Consider the following 24434-nt stretch of genomic DNA (forward strand, 5'->3'; position numbering starts at 1 on the left):
CTGGACTGCTACCTTCTCTTAAAGAGCCCATGTCATAAAAAATGTTAAAATAGCATAGTGTGTATTTTTAAAATATTCAAAATATATATATGAAAACATAGCTGCCTGTTTTGAAATGTTTCTGTGATGTCATGTAAACCAACACTTTTACATTTATCCACCTATTCAGCCTTCAGCAGTTTAGCCCCACCCACTCATATTGAAGTTATAAGGAGTGTTTCTGCTTTTCAATCAGGCACAGGGTAGCCAATCAGAACAGAAGTCATGTACATATGATAGCAGGAGCCCTAAAATCTAAAGAATGAGCACGTAACCTTGGTACTCTAATGGACTCTGATCTCAGTTTTAGCAGTCGTATCTAAGCAGTTACTAAACAAGTATTTTATCACTTTAAGAACATCACCAAGATCAGAGATTTTCTAACAAAAGCAGACCTGCCGAAACTCTTTCATGCCTTTATTTCTAGCAGGATTGATTTCTGTAATGGTCTCTTAACGGGACTCCCAAAAAAGAAGGTCAAACAGCTTGATGATTCAAAATGCAGCTGCCAGAGTCTCGCTAGCAGTAAAAGACGGGAACACATCACCCACATTCTTAAATCTTTACTCTGGCTAACAGTCTGTTATATAATGGAGCTTCAGATGTTATCACTGGACTTTAAATCATGTAATAATATAGAACCAGCATATTAATCTGATCTGCTGGAGTCATCTGAGCTGAGCAGAACTCTCAGATCGTTAGGAGCTGGTCAGTGAGTCCTGCCGAAGGTGAAGACTAAACATGGAGAAGCAGCGTTTAGCTACCATGCTGCTCTAAAACGGAACCAGTTGACAGAGAGCATCAGACGAGCCCCGAGACTTTTAAATCCAGGCTGAAAACATTTCAATTTGAGCAGCTTTCAGTGCAATTTAAATCACTATTAGCTTTTCTAGCCCTTCAATTTAATTTCCTAGTTAATTAATTTAGCCCTTAATTTAATTTCTAATTTGATTTTTAATTCAATGATTTTCTCTGTAAAATCTATTGTTTTAATCATGTTTTTCATTTGTATTCTCCTTTATTTCCTTTTTAAACAACACTGCATTTTCTCATGTGTAAAGCACGTTGAATGAACTTGATTAGTACTGCAGCTGAAATGCTTTGCCATTTACAGCCAGTGGCTAATTTGATATGTATGTTTCCTCTTCTCTGATTTCTTTATAAAAAGCTAATTAAGCAGTGATAATAAATGAAGGCCTTTAGCATTCTGTATCTACGGAGATGGAATGTGTGGTGTATTTGAGGAACTAGCAGAAGCATGATAGAGTCTGATGTTCTCGTCTTGTGTTTCTTTTCTGTGTGTGTGTGTGTGTCTGTGTGTGTGTGTGTGTGTGTGTGTCTGTGTGTGTGTGTGTGTGTGTGTGTGTGTGTGTGTGTGTGTGTGTGTGAGGATGTGAAGCCTCCTTTGCCAATAGCTTCAAGCCACATGTGTGTTTATAGCATTTACTTCTCAGCTCCGTGAGGTATCTGTCTCCTTGACAACCTGGAATGCTCCCCCTCCTCTCCTCTCCTGGGTAAATACAGACAGGAGAGAATACAGCAGTGCGAGACCTGACATCTCCATTAGCTTGTTAGGGGAGTGTGTGTTTGCCGGTGTGTTGCTGAGAGGTTTCTCAAGAGGTGTGTACACGGCAGCCAGAAGGAGTGGTGCTCAAATCCCATAACACACTATCTGCGCTCCATTGGTTCTGCCTGAAGGATCTGGCTGCTTCAGGTTCCCTGGGTTAATAGGGATTTAGAGAGGGACTGTCTTAGAGGTCAAGATTAGTATTATTACTTTCACTTTGCAATAATATTCAGATGTTATTATGCGCTTTATATTGTAATTGTCACCAAGGGCGGAACAATTAATCACTTTTATATCAAAATTGCAATCTAAAAGCTGGTGAACAGCTGAAATCTTAGCCAGAAAGAGAAAAGTTAACCCTTTATTGCATGATCATGAGAGCAATTAAAAAAAAATTCAGTTCACTTTTCTTGCATGAATTGATCCTTCATATATTTTTGGGGACCTGATAATTCATTTTTAAAACACACAAAAAAAAATGTATGCAGGGGTCCTTTTGAAGTATGTTGCCTTAAGGCTGCATTGTGTGACAATGGGTATAGAGGTGTATATATATATATATATATATATATATATATATATGTATATATATAAATATGATATAGAGGTGTGTTCCGTGAAGTGGTGAGTCTATTCCTCTGTCACACAATGTTGCTTCTAGGCAACAAACATATTTCTGCAATGTTAAAAATATAGGTTTAATATAGGTAAGAGAGAGTTCGACCAAGTACATGCTTTTTATTTATATACTCAAACTCTTCCCTTTATTGTTAATCCTATCATTGTTTTTAAATATGTGTAATTACAGTGCCCTCCATAATTATTGGCACCCCTGGTTAAGATGTGTTCTTTAGCTTCTAATAAATTGAGGGTTTTTTTAAATAATATAGGACCACGATGGAAAAAAGAGCAAAATCCAACCTTTATCTCAAGTGCATTTATTCAGTAGGAAAAAAATCCCACATTAAGAAATAATTGTTTAACATCAAATAATGTGTGCCACAATTATTAGCACCCCTGATGTTAATACTTTGTACAACCCCCCTTTGCCAACAAAACAGCACCTAATCTTCTCCTATAATGTTTCACAAGATGGGAGAACACAGAAAGAGGTATCTTCGACCATTCCTCTTTGCACAATCTCTCTAAATCATCCAGCGACCTGGGTCCTCTCCTCTGCACTCTCCTCTTCAGCTCACCCCACAGGTTTTCAATGGGGTTAAGGTCTGGGGACTGAGATGGCCATGGGAGGAGCTTGATTCTGTGTGTGGTCAACCATTTCTGTGTAGATCTTGCCATATGTTTAGGGTCATTATCTTGCTGAAAGACCCAGTGACGACCCATCTTCAGCTTTCGGGCAGAAGCCACCAGATTTTGTTTTAAAATGTCCTGGTATTTCAAAGCATTCATGATGCCATGCACCCTAACAAGGTTCCCTGGGCCTTTGGAAGAAAAGCAGGCCCACAGCATCACTGATCCTCCCCCGTATTTCACAGTGGGCATGAGGTGCTTTTCTGCATACTCAGCTCTTGTGTTACGCCAGACCCACTTACAGCATTTGTTGCCAAAAAGCTCTATCTTTGTTTCATCTGACCAAAGCACACGGTCCCAGTTGAAGTCCCAGTACTGCTTAGCAAACTCCAAACGTTTACGTTTATGATTGTGAGTGAGAAAAGGTTTTTTCCGTGCATGCCTCCCAAACAGCTTGTTGGCGTGTAGATAGCGTCTGATGGTTGTTTTGGAGACTTCGTGACCCCAAGATGCTACCATTTGTTGCAGTTCCGTAACAGTGAGCTTTGGAGAACTTTTTATTTCTCTTATCATCCTCCTCACTGTGCGTGGTGGCAAAATAAACTTGCGTCCTCGTCCAGACTTGTTTACCACTGTTCCAGTTGTTTTAAACTTCTTAATAATTCCTCTGACAGTAGATACGGACAGGTGTAGGTGAGTGGCTATTTTCTTGTAGCCATTGCCTGACCTGTGAAGGTCAACACACATCTGCCTTACTTGAATGCTATGTTCCTTTGTCTTTCCCATGTTGAAGAGAAATGGCCTCTGTGTCACGTCATAATTATACCCCAGGGAAACAGGAAGTTGTGAATTGCTAATTAAATGTTCCTACATACTTTGATTAACTTCGTAAACTACTGTAGAAGTGACAGAAATTCTTTAATTACATTTATTTCCTAAGAATTGTTAGGGGTGCCAATAATTGTGGAACAGGTGATTTTATGAAGAAAAATTATTTCTTAGTCAGGGATTTTATTTTCCCCCTAAAACTCTACTTGAGTTAAAGGTTACATTTTTCTACAATTTTCAGTGTGACAGTATGTTTCCACAATAAAAACTGAATTTATTTTAAGGCTTTTGACACATCTTAACCAGGGGTGCCAATAATTATGGAGGGCACTGTATATTGTAAAGTGAGGAAAATTAAGTTGTTGCACTGAGGCAACATTGGGCAAAGGACGGTTAAAGCAAATGCAGACTCGATTATTTTTGATAACTAAATTGAATTTATACAGTAACTCTATGTACTTGCTTTAGTACTGTTGTGAGGTTGGTATGGTATTTCAACTAAGACAAGGGTATTGCTTAGTGTTTGTTGCTAACAGTGAATGGAACCTGGTAGGCATCGCTTAATATGATGCCATTTTCCTAATGTTATTCGATGTCTGTTTGCTTTCATTCATTGCTAGTGGCACTCGCATTGTTGACTAACCTACTCGTTGCTGTGCAAAGAAAAATATGTATCTCCAAAATGGTAACTTAACAGTAGAAGGCAAAAACATTCTTAACTTTTTTGTAAGTTAATGTAAAGAGATTTTATTCCGAGTGATACGAAAGCATTTCTGTTGGTCTATTCTTCAAAATTTTCACACAGTGAAAAGGATAACCGCCATGTTCAAATGATGCTAAAAACCATAAAATGGAGATGCATGTTTTTCTTTGGACAGCGACAATATGTATAGGAGAGCTGGTCTTCGATCAGTGTTAAAAACTTTTACTTACACTATTAGAAAAAAGTCTCTGTTCAGGTACATTTTTCGTTCATCTACGTGCAAACAATGTAAATGAATCTTCAAAGGTACAGCAGTGGTTTTAGGTCCAATTGTGCACCTTCAAAAGGCTTATCCAGGTGAAAAGTACATATCTGTACCTTTTCATAACCAAATGTTTTAAAACAGAACAATAAAATAAAAGCCTGGAGACGAGACGGGGGTATGGAGTCAGTACAACTTAGAACATATAATTTCAGGGGATTTTGGTAGGATAATGTTCCCTGACTAAAGGTACTGAGATGTACCCTTAAGGGTAACACCCCAGTGCCAAGAGGGGGGCTGACCCAGTGACAGTTTAGTATCTTTTCGTCTGAGAGTGCAGGCATGAGCCAATTTAAAATGTATAACTGTTTATAAAATAACTCTAATAATTTTATCAGTTTATGATATCAGTGCAAGTGTAGCCATTTTATGTACTATCCAAAACAACCAGTGAACCTGCACTTGTCTATTCATAACATTCATACATTCATAACATGTTACAATGCATTTATAAGGCATCATAAATATTTATTGTGCATTTATTGTGAACATATTATAAGTAGTGTACATAACATTATATTGTGCCAACAAAACTGGAATGCAGAGTGTATTTTGACTAACAAACATGCCCAAACACATACACAGTTTTTTTATTTCTCATTATGATTTTAGGTTGTTATTAACATACATGATAATATAACCCATTATAAGAGCTTGTAAGTTGTATTTGTCAGCCTTATGAATGCATAATAATGTTATGAACATGTTTATAAGTGCTTATAAAAATACAGTTTTAAAACAGCGTGAAACAAATGTCTCGGGCATCAGGCAGTGTTCATTACCATTTCGTGTAATAGCTTTCTTTGAGGGAGCTTTGAGGCATTAAACTCTTCAGACATCTGGTTCCTATCACCACCTCTGTAAACAGTTCTGACTCTGATGTTTCTCTAGAACAGAGCCTTTCACATGAAATCTCTCTGAATTACTTTCACATCTTAACTATTTAATTATGCAAAAAAAAAATTTAATCTGTGGAATTCCCCAAAAACAATACATGCACATCCTTTTATTTGTAATACAATATGTTGGTGGTTAGTCTTTGGAAAAAAGAAATATTTGATAACATAATTTGTTTGTGTAACACTGCAGCCTTCTTTCATTTCTGGAATCCTGTTTTTGACAGTTGTAATGGTCAACATGGAGTGTGAAGGCAAGCCTTGTTGTAAACAATTAAACACTAAAATAGCTGTATGTCAAAATATAATAGTGTTGTGAGAGCTGGAAAATCCAGAGCTGCCAGATCCTCTTTAGAAAAAGCATATGTGCTGTGATAGTGGCATATGCATAAAATTTCTCCCTGGCAAAGACTTACCATAGCTTGAAACTGCACTGCAGTATTCACATGTATCATGTTACCTAGCGCATTCAGTAATACCCTGATCTCATCTATTTAGAAGTCACTCTAAAACCTTTCATGGTTTTTGCTGATGGCCGATATGATACATGATACCTGGCTCTGAAAGTCTAGATGTTTTCTTCACGATGATGTGCAAAGTTTTCCACTGCACTCTCCTGGTCGGCATCTCTGTTCCACCCTTTTTAATGTTCCATCTGTTTGTCTGCTGACTAGGATGAGTTAAAATTTCACACAAGCTGTTTCCAACCCATTGAAAGGATTATGTTTATTATGCTGGGGAATTACTAAGACTATTCCCTGCTGATTCATCCATTAGCCTCATTAATGAACCAAGCTCTTGAACACAGTAAAACAGTGTAATTTCAGATAAAAACAAAATAACAGACTTCAGCATGTTTTTTTTTTATTTTTAGATTTGTTTATAAGAAAAATAAGAGATAAGTTAACAATTACTGATATAAGAAAAAAAGAAGGGGAATATTTAAATGTGCGATAAACATTTGTGTATCTACAGTATATGTTTATAGCTACAATATTATTCCCTGATATGAAACTGCAGACACACAGGGATACCCATTCATTCATCCAACAGCAGGAGAGGTAATCATACAAATAATTGGGTGTGGGGTTCCTCAGGGGTACATAATGGGTCCATTCGATCTTCTACTTAAACAGCCCCAAAATGGACATTTCTGCTCAGGAAGTGATAATGTTCTGTGCTTATAGACTACATGGGTTCGTGCAACAGGAAGCTATGGTCACAGACTAGAGCCATCATCAGAGATGGACAGGAGTAGTTGTCAACAAAGTCTCCTTAGTTTTAGTCTCCACTCCTGTGAGGACAGCAAAAGTGATCCTTGACCATCTCTTTCTTAATGCCATTAAGAGATTCAGTTGCATAACAGTCTGAATCTGATTTGAATACAATTGTAATCCCATTTAAAACACATCAGGGATTTCCGAAGCCAACATGAAAATCGTGTACAGTTTTATTACCTTATTAAATAACAAAAAAAAAAAACTGTACACCCACCCTCTGCAGAGAAAGGATTGTAGGATCACGCCATCCTGGGCATCATTTCAAGCTCATTTACGTCTGAGACTAATAGCCAAATCCTCACAGTTATATCACACTGTAGCGGTTTCATGCACTTACAGTAATAATCAGTGGTTGTGTTGGCTTTACTTAAGTAGTCTCTGATTCTGTTGGCTCATAGCTCTTAGGCCCATGCAGGCTGTGCTTTTAGGTGTTGTGGGCTGCCAGTTTCAGAGTCTAAGCATTCTATAATGCATCTCTAATCATGAAGAGACAATTTTGGCCCACTTTGATGTTCTATTATAGTACAGATCTGCACTTCCATCCAAACGTGGTGGAGTGAGCGTGTCATGTGCTTAGGTCATATGTCATTGGTTACTAAACAGGCTGAGGCTTTTGTCTAGAAAGAAACATTGCAACCGAAGAACCTTGGGACATTCTAGTATATTTAAAGATGTGAACACTGCTTTCGGAACTAGTGCCTTGATTAGCTTTCAAAGAGTTCATATTTCAATGACACTGCACATTCCTGTGATTCCATAGCTCTTCTACAATGACAGTGGCATGGTAGCATCCAAAACACAACACAAAACATTCAAAGTATCCTGCTCTGCGCTTCCAGGAGAGAACATGGCATCTCTTCCTTGATGTTGTGCTGCAGATCAGTTCTTTGAAACTACAGCACAGACTGCTATCCTTACATGATTGTCAAAAAGCTATAATCTCGTGTAAGTCTTCAGAGCTGTGCACGGAGGGTTGGTGGGGTGGCAATATGGCCTTTGCAGCTCCACATGAGGCTGTGGGAGAGGTTTTAGGGGGCAGTGGGACAGGAGTACCCTAGAGCATAGAGCCTTGGCCCCCTTTTTCTTCATACCATCTCATTACAGTCTTCTAAATTCATGCATCATTTAGTCACAGTTCAAATGGATCCTGCTTACAGCAAGCGGGAGAGTCTCTAACTCCATCTGCCTTTCTCTCTCTCTCTTTTCCTCTTTTCCCTCTCTCTTTTTTCCCCTTTTTCCACTGAATGGTGGATGGTATTTCTCATTTTTCAGACCTCCTTTCTCTTCCTTTGATTTCCAATGTATCTGCCAGATTACATTTCAGTTCCTTTGGGGATAAACTCCATCGTAGGTTTCTTCTGCAGAGGTAGCCCTTGCTCCATCTTGTTTAGAGTGTGAATGTGTTTGTGTACGTGCGAAAATTAATTTTAAACCATATTATCACTTTCAAGTATGAACTTGCTCCTTCTGTTGGGGAAGAAAGTATTCCACCGCTTACAAAACTTGTGGCCATAATCTTCACTGTATGTTTTAACTCCATTGGATGTAAATCCATAGCAGGGTCACCATGCCAAGAGAAGACTGTATATAAGATAAGTGAAGGTGATGGAGAGAAGGACCATGGAGGAAGTTCCAACCTCAAGAGAGAGAGAAGGGAGAAACATCTCAAGTGCACTATCAGACAGTGTGAGTGTTTGTGTCCTCTTGGCTCTTTGGTTGAGCTCTTGTTTAGCCAACCGGTGATCAAATCCCATCCTCAAGTTGAAAACTATAGGACAGATGAGGCTTGTATTGTCTGCAAAACGTCTTAATGCATCAGACAGTCGTCTCAATTTTCTCAATGATCTCCACTGTAGACTTGGATGGTGAAAGCAGGGTGCATTCATCTTGCTCCCAGAGGCTACCAGGACTAGAGTCTCCATCTGTGCTCAACTCGTCATCCTCCTCTTCTTCATCCTCATCATCCTCACAGGAGTCTTCGTCACACGACTCCATGTAATGCAGACCCAACGCATTGATGCCGGAATCTTCTGAGCTGGATGGTGAGGAACAGTGGTCCATTTTGGGACCTGCTTTTTGGCTTTGCTTACCTTGAGTTTGACCCACTTGGGCCGCTTGCTTATGGACCCTCTGATTGGATGACTGGGTTTGCAAAGCCTGCGACTGCTGTGGTGGACTGGGCATTGATGGGGGCGGTCGCTGCACGTAGCACATCTTTCCATTGATCCGTTTCACAATGTAGTCGTCAACAAACAGGTCAGAGATGATGCAAAACTTGGGTGACTCTGGACAGGGTGGGGCTCTGAAGTTGGGGGCAGTCCTGAGGAGGCGTTCGGTCAGGGAGATGGACAAGTTCATTGTTTGGGTGTGGTCTGAGGGAGTGGCAGGAACTGAGGTGCTGGGAAGCTGGCAAACACTGGTCATAGGCTGGTAGACATATTTACCTACAATGTGAAAAGAGGACAGGTAGTCAGAATAGACATGGATGTGAATTCATTAACTTATAAAGAAGCTGAAATACTTTGATGCATTTTTTTCCATTCACTAACACTGATGGATGTATTTGCATGATGTACGTGTTACAGCACTATAAGTGAACCAGACTGTTGTGTTATAGATGAGCAAGTCAACATTTATAAAAGAGCTTTAGTGTGTTTAGATATTTTTAATTGGGGTAGTTGTACATTTTTATATCAGCAAAGCTACAATTGCACTGTCCATTTTATATTGGCAGGGCTGTGTTTGTGGAGAGGTTCTCCCCTCTCACCCTTCATTGCTTACTAGCAGCTCAAAACAGAGTCAAAACCTTTCAGATTAACATTTCACACACAGAAAGCCAAAAGTGAGAACATTTACATGCACTTAATAATCCAACGATTGTAGAAAATATCATTTTGTCAGTAATCTGATCAATGCACAGCATTTACATGCACCTGGGTAATCAGATAATAGGAAAACTCAGGATGTATGTGTCAATATCAGATTTCAGATTTTCAGTTTTCTGTTTTGCAACCAGCCAGTAAACTGCCATGGCTTTTTAAAAAGCATCCAACATATAGAAGATGAAGAATATTTAAATCTTTTATTTTGTGAGCTTCTTGATACTTTCAGTGTCACTCCAAAAGTGTTTTTTTTGCCATCTCATGGGTGCTGGGTGCTGCGCAGACAGAGAAATCTGAGAGAAATCCAAGTAAAAGTACACACTTAGTGAGAAATCTGATCACTGAGTTAAAAATGGGTCTCTTTATCGGTTTCCTTATTAGGATTTCTTAAACAGATTTCTAGACCTTACACAAATCTAAGAACTCAGAGTATGCTGTTTACATGACCATATGAATAATCAGATAACTGTAGAAATGGGATTATGATTGGATTATTAAGTGCTTTTAAAGGCACTCCCTGTATCTGTTAATCTGATGATGGAGTTGTGGGGAAAATATTTTATTTGATTGTATAAATGGAAAATATTTCACATTTTCTTTCTGCTGGCAGAATGGCCACTAGGGGACCTACTTGTGGTGAAAAATCTAATCTGCACATTCCCTTAGACCAAACATTGTCAATTGGCCAAGACATCGGTGTCCAATCTTTGCTTCTTTGGTACAACCCCGATTCCAATGAAGTTGGGACGTTGAGTAAAACATAAATAAAAACCGAATACGATGATTTGCAAATCCTTTTCAACCTATATTCAATTGAACACACTACAAAGACAAGATATTTAATGTTCAAACGGATAAACTTTATTGTTTTTTGCAAATATTCACTCATTTTGAATTTGATGCTTGCAACATGTTCCAAAGAAGTTGGGACAGGGGCGTGTTTACCACTGTGTTACATCACCTTTCCTTTTAACAACACTCAGTAAGCGTTTGGGAACTGAGGACACTAATTATTGAAGCTTTGTAGGTGGAATTCCTTCTCATTCTTGCTTGATGTACAACTTCAGTTGCTCAACAGTCCGGGGTCTCCGTTGTCGTATTTTGTGCTTCATAATGTGCCACACATTTTCAATGGGAGACAGGTCTGGACTGCAGGCAGGCCAGTCTAGTACCTACACTCTTTTACTACGAAGCCACGCTGTTGTAACACGTGCAGAATGTGGATTGATATTGTCCTGCTGAAATAAGCAGGACGTCCCTGAAAAAGACGTTGCTTGGATGGCAGCAGATGTTGCTCCAAAACCTGTATGTACCTTTCAGCATTAATGGTGCCTTCACAGATGTGCAAGTTACCCACGCCATGGGCACTAACACACCCCCACACCATCAGAGATGCTGGCTTTTGAACTTTGCGCTGATAACAATCCGGACAGTCCTTTTCCTCTTTGGCCCGAAGGACACGATGTCCATGATTTCCAAAAACAGTTTGAAATGTGGACTCGTCAGACCACAGGACACTTTTCCACTGTGCGTCAGTCCATCTCAGATGAGCTCGGGCCCAGAGAAGCCGGCAGTGTTTCTGGGTGTTGTTGATATCTGGCTTTCACTTTGCATGGTAGAGTTTTAACTTGCACTTGTAGATGGAGCGACGAACTGTGTTCACTGACAGTGGTTTTCTGAAGTGTTCCTGAGAACAATGACTGAGCCTTTCAGGGATGCTCCCCTTATACCCAATCATGACACTCCTCAACTTTCCCAGTCTTTTGTTGTCCCTGTAACAACTTCTTTGGAACGTGTTGCAGTCATCAAATTCAAAATGAGTGAATATTTGCAAAAAACAATAAAGTTTATCCGTTTTTAAGATGAATATAATATGAAAAGGATTTGCAAATCATCGTATTCTGTTTTTATTTATATCTTATACAACATCTCAACTTCACTGGAATTGGGGTTGTATTACACTGGAGCTACAAGGTTAGTGCAGTCATCAAAAATGGACAAAAGAATGGATAAAATTGATGTTTTATGGTTGTTACAGCTGTCTGTAACAGATTACAGTATGCCATGTATGCTCGAAGCCACATAAGTCTGTTTCAGATTATTTATCTCCTTTTCAGATAAACTAGATGATTTAGATGTGTAGTTTGCACAGTGTTACATTAGCCAATTATGTTACAATAGTTCCAATGCAAAGCCAAAGAATCATATTTTACACATCCATCATATTTTGGCTGAAATTCTGAGTAAATGTGATTTTTAGCTGAACCATCTTGTTTAAAGGCAACATGTTAAATGCTGTTCATTCTGTCTTCACTTGTAAAAGACATGAAGGACAGAATATTGAACCAGATGCTCTTAGACAAAAGCCTGCATTAGTAAAACTGCTCAGGAAGACAAAAACAGAGAAAACAGACATGGTACAGTCAAAAAGTCATTAAGACAGAGACGGCGATAAGTGCCAAGCATGTGGAAAAAATGAGAAAAAGAAAATATCTAAGACACAGAAAAAAACAAAAGGATAGAACGAGACAGTGTTTTCACAGAATAGCCCAGATTCTGAATCAATTGAGAGTTAAATTTAATGACTGAGATAAAGCTTCAAACGTAATGTTTTATAGATAGATAAGAAATGCTAATTAACATACAAAACAATTCTGAAGCTTTGAGTCAATTTGCTGCCAACTGCTTAAAGTGGCTGGCCTGCTTTTTAAACGTGTCACAGCTTCTACAGACTACAAGGCTACAGACTTCAGAGATCATTCGTTTTAATGTTTTTTTTTTTACTTGTATACATGAGAAAGTTGGTGAGTGAATTAAGGGATGTATGTAAAACAAATCCATAATATATTTGTCCCTTTTTGTCATATCAATAATACACTATGTAGCAGCACTATGTAGAATACCATCAGTGTCATATCAAGCCTTTCTTACATTACTTGAAAACACCAGCTGCTTTTTACATTGTTTGAACATTTTACGATGACTGGACCAATGAAAACGGTCTAAAATTCCTGCCAATACAATCTTGTTACATTAGGATACATTACAGATGAGAACATTTTTCCCTTCTTCTATAAAATGACCATTTTGCAACAGTAATGTTGAAATGATGGTCACTTTGCCAGGTTTGCTTCATGCCTCACACATTTTGCACAACAAACAGGCCACAAGCGATTTTCAGTCATTGAACGTGACTGCAGTGCATTTCCTGCAGGGCACAAATGGACTCCTGTCTCTAGCGTGTTCTGAGAAAGTGAGAGACAAAGAACTGCTCAGTTAATTAGAGCTTGGCATAAAATCATTTCCATTTGGTAGCACTGTTGCCGTTTACATTCTGCTTGCCTGTGTGATGCAAAAATTCAAAAACATTTTCTACAAAATGACATAAACTCCTTTTCAATCTCTTTGTCTAATTATGTCTGAGAACACTTTAGTGCAGGCATGTCTGCCTCCCCATTCAGCAAATTCAAAGTATTTTTGGCCTCAGCTGGCTGGTAGCTTAGTGGTAGGAGAGGTGAGCCAAAGGTTGTGGGTTCGAATCCCAGAACTGCCTGGATATTCCTGGCACAGTCGCCCTTTGCCATGTGCTTGTCCCAGACTGGGCATTTCCCTTGTAGGATTAATAAACTATAGCATACTGTGTTCTCCTAAAATTGGGTTAAAGGAATAGCTAAGTGCAAACTTTACACATTTTCCCTTTTTCCCCAAATGTAGTCAATTCAACCAGACACGTTTTGGGGGCAGTCGTGGGCTGGAGATTAGGGAACCAGCCTTGCAACCAGAAGGTCAACCGGTTTGATTCCCTGAGCCACCAGGATGTGAGTGAGGTGACCTTGCCCCCAGGCCCTGTGGATAGGGCTGCCCACAGCTCCAGGCAAGTGTGCTCACTGCCCCCTAGTGTATGTCTTCACTAGTGTGTATGTGGTGTTTCATTGCACAAATGGGTTAAATTGCAGAGGTGAAATTTCCCCATTATGGTACTAATAAGGGTCTCTTAATCTTAATGATATATGCTTCTTTAGTTCTGAGGCGAACCCACTAACATATATGTTATCTATAAAACTGGATATGAATGTGCCCTCAAGCTGGAAGCAGAGCTTTACTCTGCATATTTTGGTCCTGACTCAAATACAGCCCATAAACTAACTGTCTGAGCCCAACCTGATCTGGCCCCACTAACAACATTGTGGGCCCGAACCCAAGTTTTGAGTCAAAGCCCAACCTGAGCCCAACCCAACTCAAAGCACATCGTCAAGTTTTGCCTCCAAAACTAAATTCTGTCCAAAACTGACCCGAACCAGCCCAGCACAACCCAAAGTGGCGAATAAAACCTTTTGAACATCTGTGTTAACATCTGAGTTAAACTGTACTCTTGTGGACCTCAACAACCTGCATGAGTGACTCTCACGTGAGGTTAAAAACTGTTTTAAGGTAATGAAAGTAAGGAGGAAGAATACAGTACAGAGAAAAAGTAAAGGGGGAAACGCAGGGTAAAACACACATCTGAAATTTGAATCCCACTTGAGTCTAAGACATATCTGGAAAATGATAACCAACTGCTCATGTTTGGTTCAGAAAAATAGTCCAAGCTGTATCTAGAAGCATGAGTTTTGTTTTCTTTGTCCTTTTTTGTAGATAACAGTAGGTTAAACAGTGTCAGAAGCCACACCAGCAAAAAATACTTGAGATTACTTAACAACCTAACATGCAAAAACGAAAGCGAACATGTTTTGGCACATCATGTACATTTGGGGTGAGGTAAAAATTGTGTACGTGTGATTTTTCACTCTACACATCCTAGTTACAAAGACAAGGAATGAAAAAAAAAAATCTTCGTTTGAAGATTACATACACTTTAATATAAGTGGCTGAGAGTACAAACTGGATAGTCTATCATTTGCACTGATCACACAAGTACAATGCTGTCATTTTCACTGTCAACATAATATGAATCATCAAGCGCCCTGAATTCACAGACACACGTTCTAAAATATCTATGAACTGACGAAACCTCTCTCTTTTCTCTCTACCTCCACTTTGGCACTAAAATGTTAAGTGATCCACTCACAGTAAAGAGAATGTGACAGCTATTAAAGCACAAACCACCTTAGCAATGTCTGTCCTTCAGTGAATCACGCTCTTCCTTCAGGCTTGACTCTCAATCTGCTCCATTTCTTTCTTTTATTCAACATCTGTAGCTATTGCTTTATTACAGCCTCTCTGCTCTGTCACATTCAGGTGAAAAAAAATATGGTTATAACTAGCTTGCATTCACTGTTAGCTGCATTAGCATTTTGTGCCATTTTGCTGAAGCGTTTGCTACATTAGCATTAACCTGCTGAAAAACAAAGAGCACAGACCAGCATGAATACCATGTTCGTCTGGTTCGTACTGGTCTGGTGCTGGTTTAGCTGGCATGGTCATGCTGGTTGACTAGCATACCAGTATTCAAAACACAACATATGCTGGTGACAGTCCCAGCTGGTCTGTGCTGGTCTTTTTAGGACTGTACCAGCTGAGGGGTTCACTATATTGACATATCTTGCACCACTGTAAGGTGTCAGTCTGTGTTTGCTACATTAGCATTTTGCACAGCTGAGGTGTTCACTCCAGAGCCGGTTTATGAGAAGCCTGGACACTTCCTATTCCTCCCGTTATATCAAACGGTGCGGCTAATCAGCAGAGGGCGCTCGCGAGTGAGTTCTCAGTGAATGGGAGTAAATGGAGCTCAACGGCTAAAAACGAGAAAGTCAAAATAGTTTCTAATCACTCGCCCAGATGGTGTCTTTAATTTTAGAAAGTATAAAGATATATTTCACTAAAAAAAACGAAGAAATCTGACCTGTATAATTCCTTTTCTCTACAGCAAACGGGTTTTGGGCAGCAGGAGGCAGGCTTTACCGCTAGAGCGGGATGATTGATTGATTGGCGAGGGAAGCAGCTCATTGGCTGTTTGTGCTCACTGACGCCTTAAAACTCTACAATTCAAGTTTAAAAGCTCTTAAAAATATAACAGCTGTGTTAAAATGTTTTATTATATTCAGTGTTCAGGAAGTGACTGCATTCTTTTACATTAAAAATGTTTAAGCATTTCTAAACTATGATTTTGCTCAAATGCCATATCAACTCATTCAAGTGAGGAGACTAACTAGCTGAGGTGTTCACTACATTAGCTTTTTGCATAACACTAGCTAAGGTGTTTGCTATATTAGCATTTTGCACAATATTAGTTCAGGTGTTCACTACATTCGCAGTTTGTTCGGTATTAGCTGAACAGCTGCTCTACATACTTGCACATATGCAGATGTAACTTCAATTTTTCTTTCAACTTTGCACATAAAACTACTTTTTTACTATTGTTTTTAGTGTTAGTCTTAAATTTTCTATTTTTTATGTTTTCTTCTAAGATTATATTAAGATTATATTTGGTGAATGGAGCAACAGCAAAGTGAGAATTTCACTGCAGAGTGTAAATGACTGTTCTGTTGTGCATATGACAATAAAACTCATGAATCTTGAATCTTGAGGTGTTCACTACACTAGCATTTTGTGCCATTCCAGCTGAGGTGTTCGCTACACTAGCATTTTGTGCCATTCCAGCTGAGGTGTTCACTACACTAGCATTTTGTGCCATTCTAGTTGAAGTGAAGTATTCCTTCAAAGCTCAGTACTGTGTTAAACTGCATTTGTAAGAGTGGCAACCCTGAAATCCTATTCCTCTAATAATACACCTAGTTTTCAATACAATGGGTGAACTTTTGAGTGCAGCAAGTCATGTTTCTCTGCAGTGATAGACCCTGCTGGATTCTACTAAAGATACACCAAAATGGGAAGAAAGCTGGGGGATTTGTGTCTGAGGCATTCATCCAAATGACAATAGCCTTTACATAATTGCTCTTCTGGCAGCATGACCGTGGCTTCCAAATTGAGGTAAAAAGTGTGAGTTGTAAAGAGTCTGTTTGCCTTTCAAGCTTGGGGTAAAAATAAAAAATCTTATGGGAATTACCTGAGCACTAATCTACTCATGCATTTCTCTTAGGAGTTTATTTCCTGCAAGCCTGGCATACATGAAGTCTTTCAAACGCATATTTCAAGGGAGGCTGTTCCTCATAGTAAACGTGTGTCTTTACATATGTGTGCCCTATTTTATTTCTCCTTTTTTCTACTATAATCCCCAGAGAAAAAGGACGTGAACTCTCTATTTGATTTATGCAAGCTATACCTGAGGAAAATTCAATGAGGAGCTACAAAGCATTCATTGTTCCTTTGACACAGAAAAGACTCAAGGGTATACATATTATATTAGGCCTACGCTAATACAATTCCCTCAGAAACGTCCCTGAGATGCTATCAATCTGTTCTGTAAGAAACTAGCTTAGTGAGGTGTTGTCCTGTAGCCTAAGCAAACATAGTGTAGCTTCAGCACACTGTTCATCTTGTGTAGTTGTATCAGAAAGATAAATTGGTTTAACTGCCATAGTTCTCTCTGAGCTATGTAAATGTATAACACACTTTTTTTCAGTTGAGAAACACACTTGTGCCTCCCACTGCCAAAGACTGCTTGAATCTCTAATATTACAGTTATATACAACTATCAGTACCAACTGGTCCATGGCTTGTTTTGGGTCCCATGGTGCTCCATGGCCTTGTCTGGTGCAGCTGACCATGTTTCTCAAGTAGTCTGAGAGTCCCTATTAGGCTAAGGCTAACCTCAGTGAACCGGCCATTCCTTTATGTCTGTTGATCTCAAAACAAAGCAGACTACTTTAGAAGCAACAGACTAGACAGTGGGAGGTGATCAAGGGTCTTCTGCGTTTTCATTTTCATTTGAAACATGACTGAAACATCCCTGACTCAGCCACTCATCTAAATGGGATAACATTAGCATGGTTTGTACTGCTTGTACATCATGTTATCTGGGTATATTTATAGCATCCTGATATAACAATTAAGACAAACCTCATATAGGAGAAAGGATATCAGCTGGTTTGCCGGAGGAAGCACTTGCTACTATTTTGGTCACTGGTGTTATCAGGACTCTTAATACATTTTAACACAGTATTTTCAGCTCTGTTAAACTACTTTTTTGGGTCAAGGCTCATCAGAGAGGAAACATCTCAAGACATGAGAAGGCGAGTCCACGCCTTTTCACTATAGATCATTACTTTACTAATGACTTTGTTTATCAGGCAGCACGTAACTTCTATGTATGTGTTTTAATGGCTGTGTAATTACAATTTCTCAAAAATAATGCCATACATGTTTTACAATTTACAGAATCCCAAATTTTAACCAGACTGGTCACTGGTGTCACAGTCACTGGTGTCACACCATACTCACATAAAACTGCTGACATGTAATATATGTTTAGAATTAAGCTCTTCTTTTTGCATATATGATAACAAGAGATGTTAATGGACACATCAAGATTATTTAGTTTTTGTGATGAAAGAAATAGATTTTTAAAAATGTTTACACACCTATAATGCATATAAATCTGATACCTACAGTTGTTTAGTGTTCTAGAAGTACTGACAACAACCACAGTATACTCATAAAACCGTGTTGTAATGTAATTCATTACGATAACAATGACATGGCCTATTCCCAATACCCTACACCCAGTCTGTCTTACCTGAGAGTTTGCAAGTGTAAATGTGGCTTCCTTCTGCATTAGACTAATAACTTGCATCCCCTTTTCACTTCATGGAGAAGGATGCAATAGAACTCTTAGGCTGGTAAGTGCTGACCACTGTCTCTGAAGCAACTCCCTGCTGAGATCTTCACAGAAAGATTTATATCACTCTCAGCCACTTTACTTCCAGCACAGCTGATCCAACCTTAAGCTATGCCTGAAGTTGTATCTCTCTGTTACACTAGACGATGATGAAAGAGACTGAAATGGCCCACTTGTGAGATATGAATTATGAGGTGCCATATCTGAGGGCTGTATTTAGGCCAAATTAGTTGGATCAGTAGAAACATCTCTAGAGGTGCGATGGAGAGACAGTTATTCCAAGAATATCTGGACTTGTCATAAAATAATTGTGCACTACTATTGGGATGTAAGTACAGGGACAGTAAAGTTAAAAACTGCTGTTTTTTGCACTCAAGTGCTATGAACGAAGATGAAAAGATGAATATGACAGGAATATACAGAACTGGAATTACACCACTGCTGGTGTTGAATACTTGACTACGAGCAGCCGCCTCAGGTGGTTTTGCAACAGGACACACATATACTGAGATCTCGTTTCTCAATCCCACTTGTGGGCTTAATTTTGACCTTCTGAACTGAAATTAACAAGGACAGTTTCATATGTAGTCATGTACAAAAGACATTTCATGTGTATTTAAGATTATGAAACATTGAATATATAAAAATATATCAATATTTTAAAAATACAGAGTTTTTGCTCATTTAATTTTTCTGCATAATTTGAGCTCAGCAGCTGTCCCTTACATTGAGTGAAACTTGGTGATGATTGGACCAGCAGAAATGCTCCAAAACTGTTTTCCTAATATTGCTTGTGGTTATAACCTGTTTTGTCTATTCAGTGCTTAATTATTCATTATGTTAAATCAGGTGTGCTGGTGATGGAATTTAATAAATCCACATGCTGGCTGGGGTCATCCGGGAGAAATCTGGAACCAAACCTCACAAGATATCAACTACTTTTTTACTTTTTATAGTATTTACATTTTCTCACATCTTTTCTGATCATTTCTCTGGGAAACCGGTATGTATCTGGGCAGTAAGTGTTTATCTGCTTGCTTACTTTTAATATTAAAACGGTAATAGTGATTTTATGTATGACACTGCTCAGTTTCCAAACCTCTCCTCCTGGCAGCCCAGTATTATTTGTAGTTATCATCCAACGCTTAGTTTAGCTAATTAATTCTTCATTAAATTCTGGGTGTGCCTGGGAAAAAGGGAAACTGTGGTCAGTACATTTCCTGTGGTCTTTCAACTTTCCACACAGCCACAGTGAACTAGCCTTTACCTCATACATTCAGTCTGGATGGCTATAGAATACATACAGGTTTGTGGTAAACTAACATACAGAGAGCCTGTACTACTGCGCTGTATACAGACACAGTGTTAAGAGAACAGATGTAACAGCTGTGGGCTTCTTATTCAGTTATTAATAACTGACTTGATACTCAATGACTCTTATAAGCTTGGGCTGTCATGATTACCAGATTAAAATCACTTACCCCCATTAAAAAATCACGGATGAAAATGGATCTTGATAAATCAACAGTGATTAGAAGGCAATTTTTATGATGATAATGCATATTCTCCTATTGCTCTTACAGTGCCAAGACAATGCAAAAACAGGCACACTCATTTATATGCTTTTTTGACATTTCTGTAATTCATTAGTATAAATTTTATAAAACAATGCAACATCCATATACAATATCTAAAAATAGGCCATTCATTGCAATGGATGGGAAAAATGGAAGTAACAATGGTGAACAGATGTGGTCCCAAAAATAATCCCTTAACTTTTTTGACACATGGTAATCACATTTCATTGCTGTCCAAAGAAAAACAGGTATCCTCAAAATAGTAAAAAGTGATAAAAATGGAGTTGTTGTTTTTCAATTTTTGACATAATTTGAAAATGCCTGTTTCCCTTTACATAGTGTGTACATTTCGTTATGAACTGACCAAAACAAATGTCCCTAAATCACTTGGAAAAGTCTGGTTCCACTGACTTACATTCAAAGTAGTGTATGTTTTTCCTTCTCCTGTAAAGAAGGGGGAAATATATATATATACAGACATTTGGAAGACCTCCCCACAATGTTTAGGTTATAGGATCTTTTAAGATCCTAAAGGTTCTTTTAACCTTTGAAATCTCTTTTTGAAGCATGGTTCTTTAGGGAACCACAGTGGTTCTTCTATGGCATCTCTCAAAGAACCCACTGGGACACCTTTATTTTTAAGAGTGTAGTTTACTTTTTCCAGTAAATTATTTTGGCTTGTTATTGTTATTGTTTAGTTAAGGCCTTTTTAAAATGCTTAAATAATCATCAAAGCAAATTATACTTCATTATTAATATAATCAATATAATTATGTAATTAGTTTGGCTATTACGACAAGATTAGAAATGAGCAGATCAGAGGGACAGTGAAGGTGGAGCAGTTTGGAGATAAAGCCAGAGAGGCCAGGTTGAGATGGTTTGGACATGTGTTGAGGAGGAATAGTGGATATGTTGGTCAAAGAATGTTGGAGATGGAGTTGCCGGGTAGAAGGAGAAGAGGTAGACCTCAGAGAAGGTTTATGGGTGTAGTGAAGGTGGACATGGAGATGGTTGGTGTGAAAGTAGAGGAGGCAATGGATAGGGCAAGATGGAGGCAGATGATCCGCTGTGGCGACCCCTAAAGGGAGCAGCCGAAAGAAGAAGAAGTTTGGCTATTACGACCCATATACTAATAACCACTGTAACTGATGTGTAGGTATATAAATATGAGGGTGAGGAATTGGTGAGTCACTTGCATTTTGAGGCGTTAAATCTAACTGTAACTAAATGGTGCAGAACGTATCTCTCTGCTAAAAGGGGACAAACATGCAACAAGTAAACAAGAGCTGTTCAGATTTGTGGGCAGCAAATGTGAAAGAGTGCTTTCAGCAAATATGTCATTGTATTACAGATGTATTTAAAGTGCTGTAAAGTAAGTGATATTATAAAGCAGTAACCCAATAAAGTGGGTAGTAGGGATGTGATTGACTTGAGCACTAGCCAGTGAAAATGTACCTTTCCAAATCTGGGGCCGAACAATTTGGCGAAAACGCGTGGAAAGGCGGTGAGTGGGCGGGCTGACTGGCTGAGGATGAGGCTAAGCTGGATTTAACAGTCTGCTCAACAACGTTTCCTGTTGACCCCTAACAGGGCATTAACGCAGCGAGACAAAATGATTTCATATGGGATTATAACAGTAGGCTGGGGATTACGGCTGGAGATGCATGAATAAACAAACCGCAGAGGCCCATTCCTAGATCAGGCCCATGTTATTTTACGCCCTCGTCACAATTTCTGCCACTGCTGCTGTTGCCAACAGTCAAAATGTGTCTAGACATCTCTCTCGCCGCTTTTCATCTCTCAGATGTAAATCAGACTTTCCTCGTCCTAAAGAACCTACACTGCTGTAAGTTGATCTCTCCAAGCTCCCCCCACAACTGTTGCTAGGCTTTACAGAATTCCAAAATCCAATTTAACCCCGAGAGAATCCGTGGCAAAATTTCTTCAGATGCGACATTTACATAACACTGAGTTTCCACTTTAAAATGCTACAGTGGCGAGCTGAACTGTTTGCCACCGTGCTAACATTAGCTTGATTACAAATAACAACAACAACAACAACAACAACACAACTACACCCAATCTATCCCAACAGTGTGATCTTTCACACATATACAAAATAAGTGTAATTTGAAATAAACTACAAACTCTAAATGCAGGTATTTTGAGAGAGACTGAGGCTGCACTACAGTTTCTGATACCTACACTGGCTACAGTTCCCTCTACATAATGTTAACTAACTAAGCTATCCACACTAGTTTTTATTTTATTTATAGATAATGTTTCTCTCTCCAGTTCTCATAGTCTTTTCTTTAAATCTGTACTGCTTTCCCATTCAGTGCTGAAGCAGCAGCGTCAGTACTTTTAATGACATTCAGGCTTTCCCAGAGCACAGAGACGGGTTGTGTAAATACCACTACAGGATTCTGTGAACACTGCATTTAGGTTTTTAACCGATGCTCTCGTCGATAGAGGTAAACGAGTGTGACATGAGGAGTCCAGTAAAAGTATTTTGTCTGTATAAAAGGGTTAGTGTTCATGTCTCTCCATTGTCCACTTACTGCAATGTTGAGGACTTTAAAACGGTAAACAATGAGAACTGCACATGAATCAAGAGCAGCTATTTTGTTTTTTGATCGCTGTTTTTGACTTCTCTTTTTACTCCTCACCATCCCTCTCATTGAGGTGCAGCAGAAGAGATCGATAGGGCTGCTGCATGAAAAAAGCCACGTGACTAAAGCAGATGAATAGGCGTGTAATGATACACTGAGCCAATTGATTAGTTTCATAATACTGGGTTCACTATTCATCTATTCAATAAAAAAATTAGGTTTTGTGTTCACAAGTTGAAATGTAGAGGTTAGGGTTTGGGACAGACACCTCCGAACAGGAAGTACCCTATAAATGACGATTTGGTCTACCGTTGTTGTCCAAAGAAAAAGATGTGCCTCCAAAGCTCTAAAAGACAAGGCAAAGTTGATCTTACTTCTAATGTAAGTTAATGTACAGAGGTTTCATATTCAATGATTTTGGAGACATTCTATTGGTCCAGTCATCTTGAAACTCCCACAAAATGTAAAGGACAGCTGCCACAGTCAAATAGAAAAATACAAATCGATAATAAAGGAGGTGTGTTTAGCTTAAAACTATCTCATTTAATGCCTTGGGTTTTAATACATCATAATATAATACCAGTTTGTGGTCTGTATACTTAAATAGATTTTTTTTCTTTTACTGTGGGACGGCGGTTCCTTCCATGCGTCTCTCTCTATAACAACCTAGACTAATGTTAATTCAGACTGGAGCTGACTACACAGCGAGAGATCAGTGATGACAGAAAGAAGCCTGGCTCAGCCACTAAGGGGCTCCGTTAGTGTGATCTACACTGTGTGAACGTTGTTAACTGGTTTATTTGTGGGGTATTGGTGAAACTGATAGAGAGAATTCCAGGTGGTACATCACCCAATACCACCGCCTTCCCACAAAACACTAGCCCTTTTGCAGTGAGCATTTTTAGTACTGCTTGTCATGCCACACTGCCGCTGTGTTGCTTGTTTCAAGCTCCATTCACTGGTGGACATGCTTCACTCAGTAGTGTCTGCTTCATCTTATCAGTATTCTCTATTGCCAACTATTGTGTTGAATTGCCAGTATCTGCACTGATAGCCAACACTGTGTCAGTGCAGCACTGACTGTTTCACCACTAGTTCTGCAATATATTTGCTTAAAGAGGTTATGCTGACCCAGTCTAGCTTGAAGAGAGTGTGTCTTGGACAGCTGTATCAGAAAGACAGGCTGTTGGCAGCGGTCAAAACATTCCTAGACAGAACCACTCAGAGTGTTTTTATGTCTTTGCTTCGGTTTCAATCTGATCTCACCAGTTCACCACTTGAGGCCGGAGTCCAATAACCACAGAAGGAGAAAAGAGAAGCGAAAGAGCTTCTGTGTGATGTCGCTTTGAGACGGTTTGATAACGCAGAAGAAGACAGAGACCGATTAGACGAGTGGAGCTCAAGATAAGGGAAGAGGCGTACAGTTCCATTTGATCTTACTCGTTCCTCTTTCAGTCTCATCTTCTTTCTGTCTTCTCGTCTCAGTCTCTCTCTCTACCTCCTCCCTCTCCTTCTTTTACCTCTTTCATTTTTCCTTCTCACCTCTCATTCTGTCTGCCTGTCTTTCCCCTCCCTCCATTTCCTCACTCTCTCCCCCTCTTCCATGCTCTTTTTTTCTTCCCCACTTTCTCCTTTTTATTTGATCTGTTTCTCTCTCCATCTCTTTCTCTCTCCCTTTCTTTTGCTCATCCTTTCTGTCCCTCTTATTTTCTCCCATGTCTTTCCAGTCTAACATTTTGT

At 39.1% G+C, this 24434-nt stretch overlaps 1 protein-coding gene across 1 annotated transcript in view; it reads right to left on the reverse strand.

Annotated features, from left to right (window-relative positions):
• Positions 1–5157: 5157 nt before the first annotated feature.
• c12h3orf70 (chromosome 12 C3orf70 homolog) overlaps positions 5158–24434 on the reverse strand; it is a 35115-nt gene continuing 15838 nt past the window's right edge. The window contains exon 2 of the mRNA XM_017712150.2: positions 5158–9330. Within this exon, the coding sequence (XP_017567639.2) occupies positions 8702–9330 (629 nt within the window). The 3' untranslated portion in view covers positions 5158–8701. The remainder of the gene's footprint in view (positions 9331–24434) is intronic.

The sequence above is a fragment of the Pygocentrus nattereri genome, chromosome 12 (assembly GCF_015220715.1).
Source record: "Pygocentrus nattereri isolate fPygNat1 chromosome 12, fPygNat1.pri, whole genome shotgun sequence".
Taxonomy (NCBI): domain Eukaryota; kingdom Metazoa; phylum Chordata; class Actinopteri; order Characiformes; family Serrasalmidae; genus Pygocentrus; species Pygocentrus nattereri.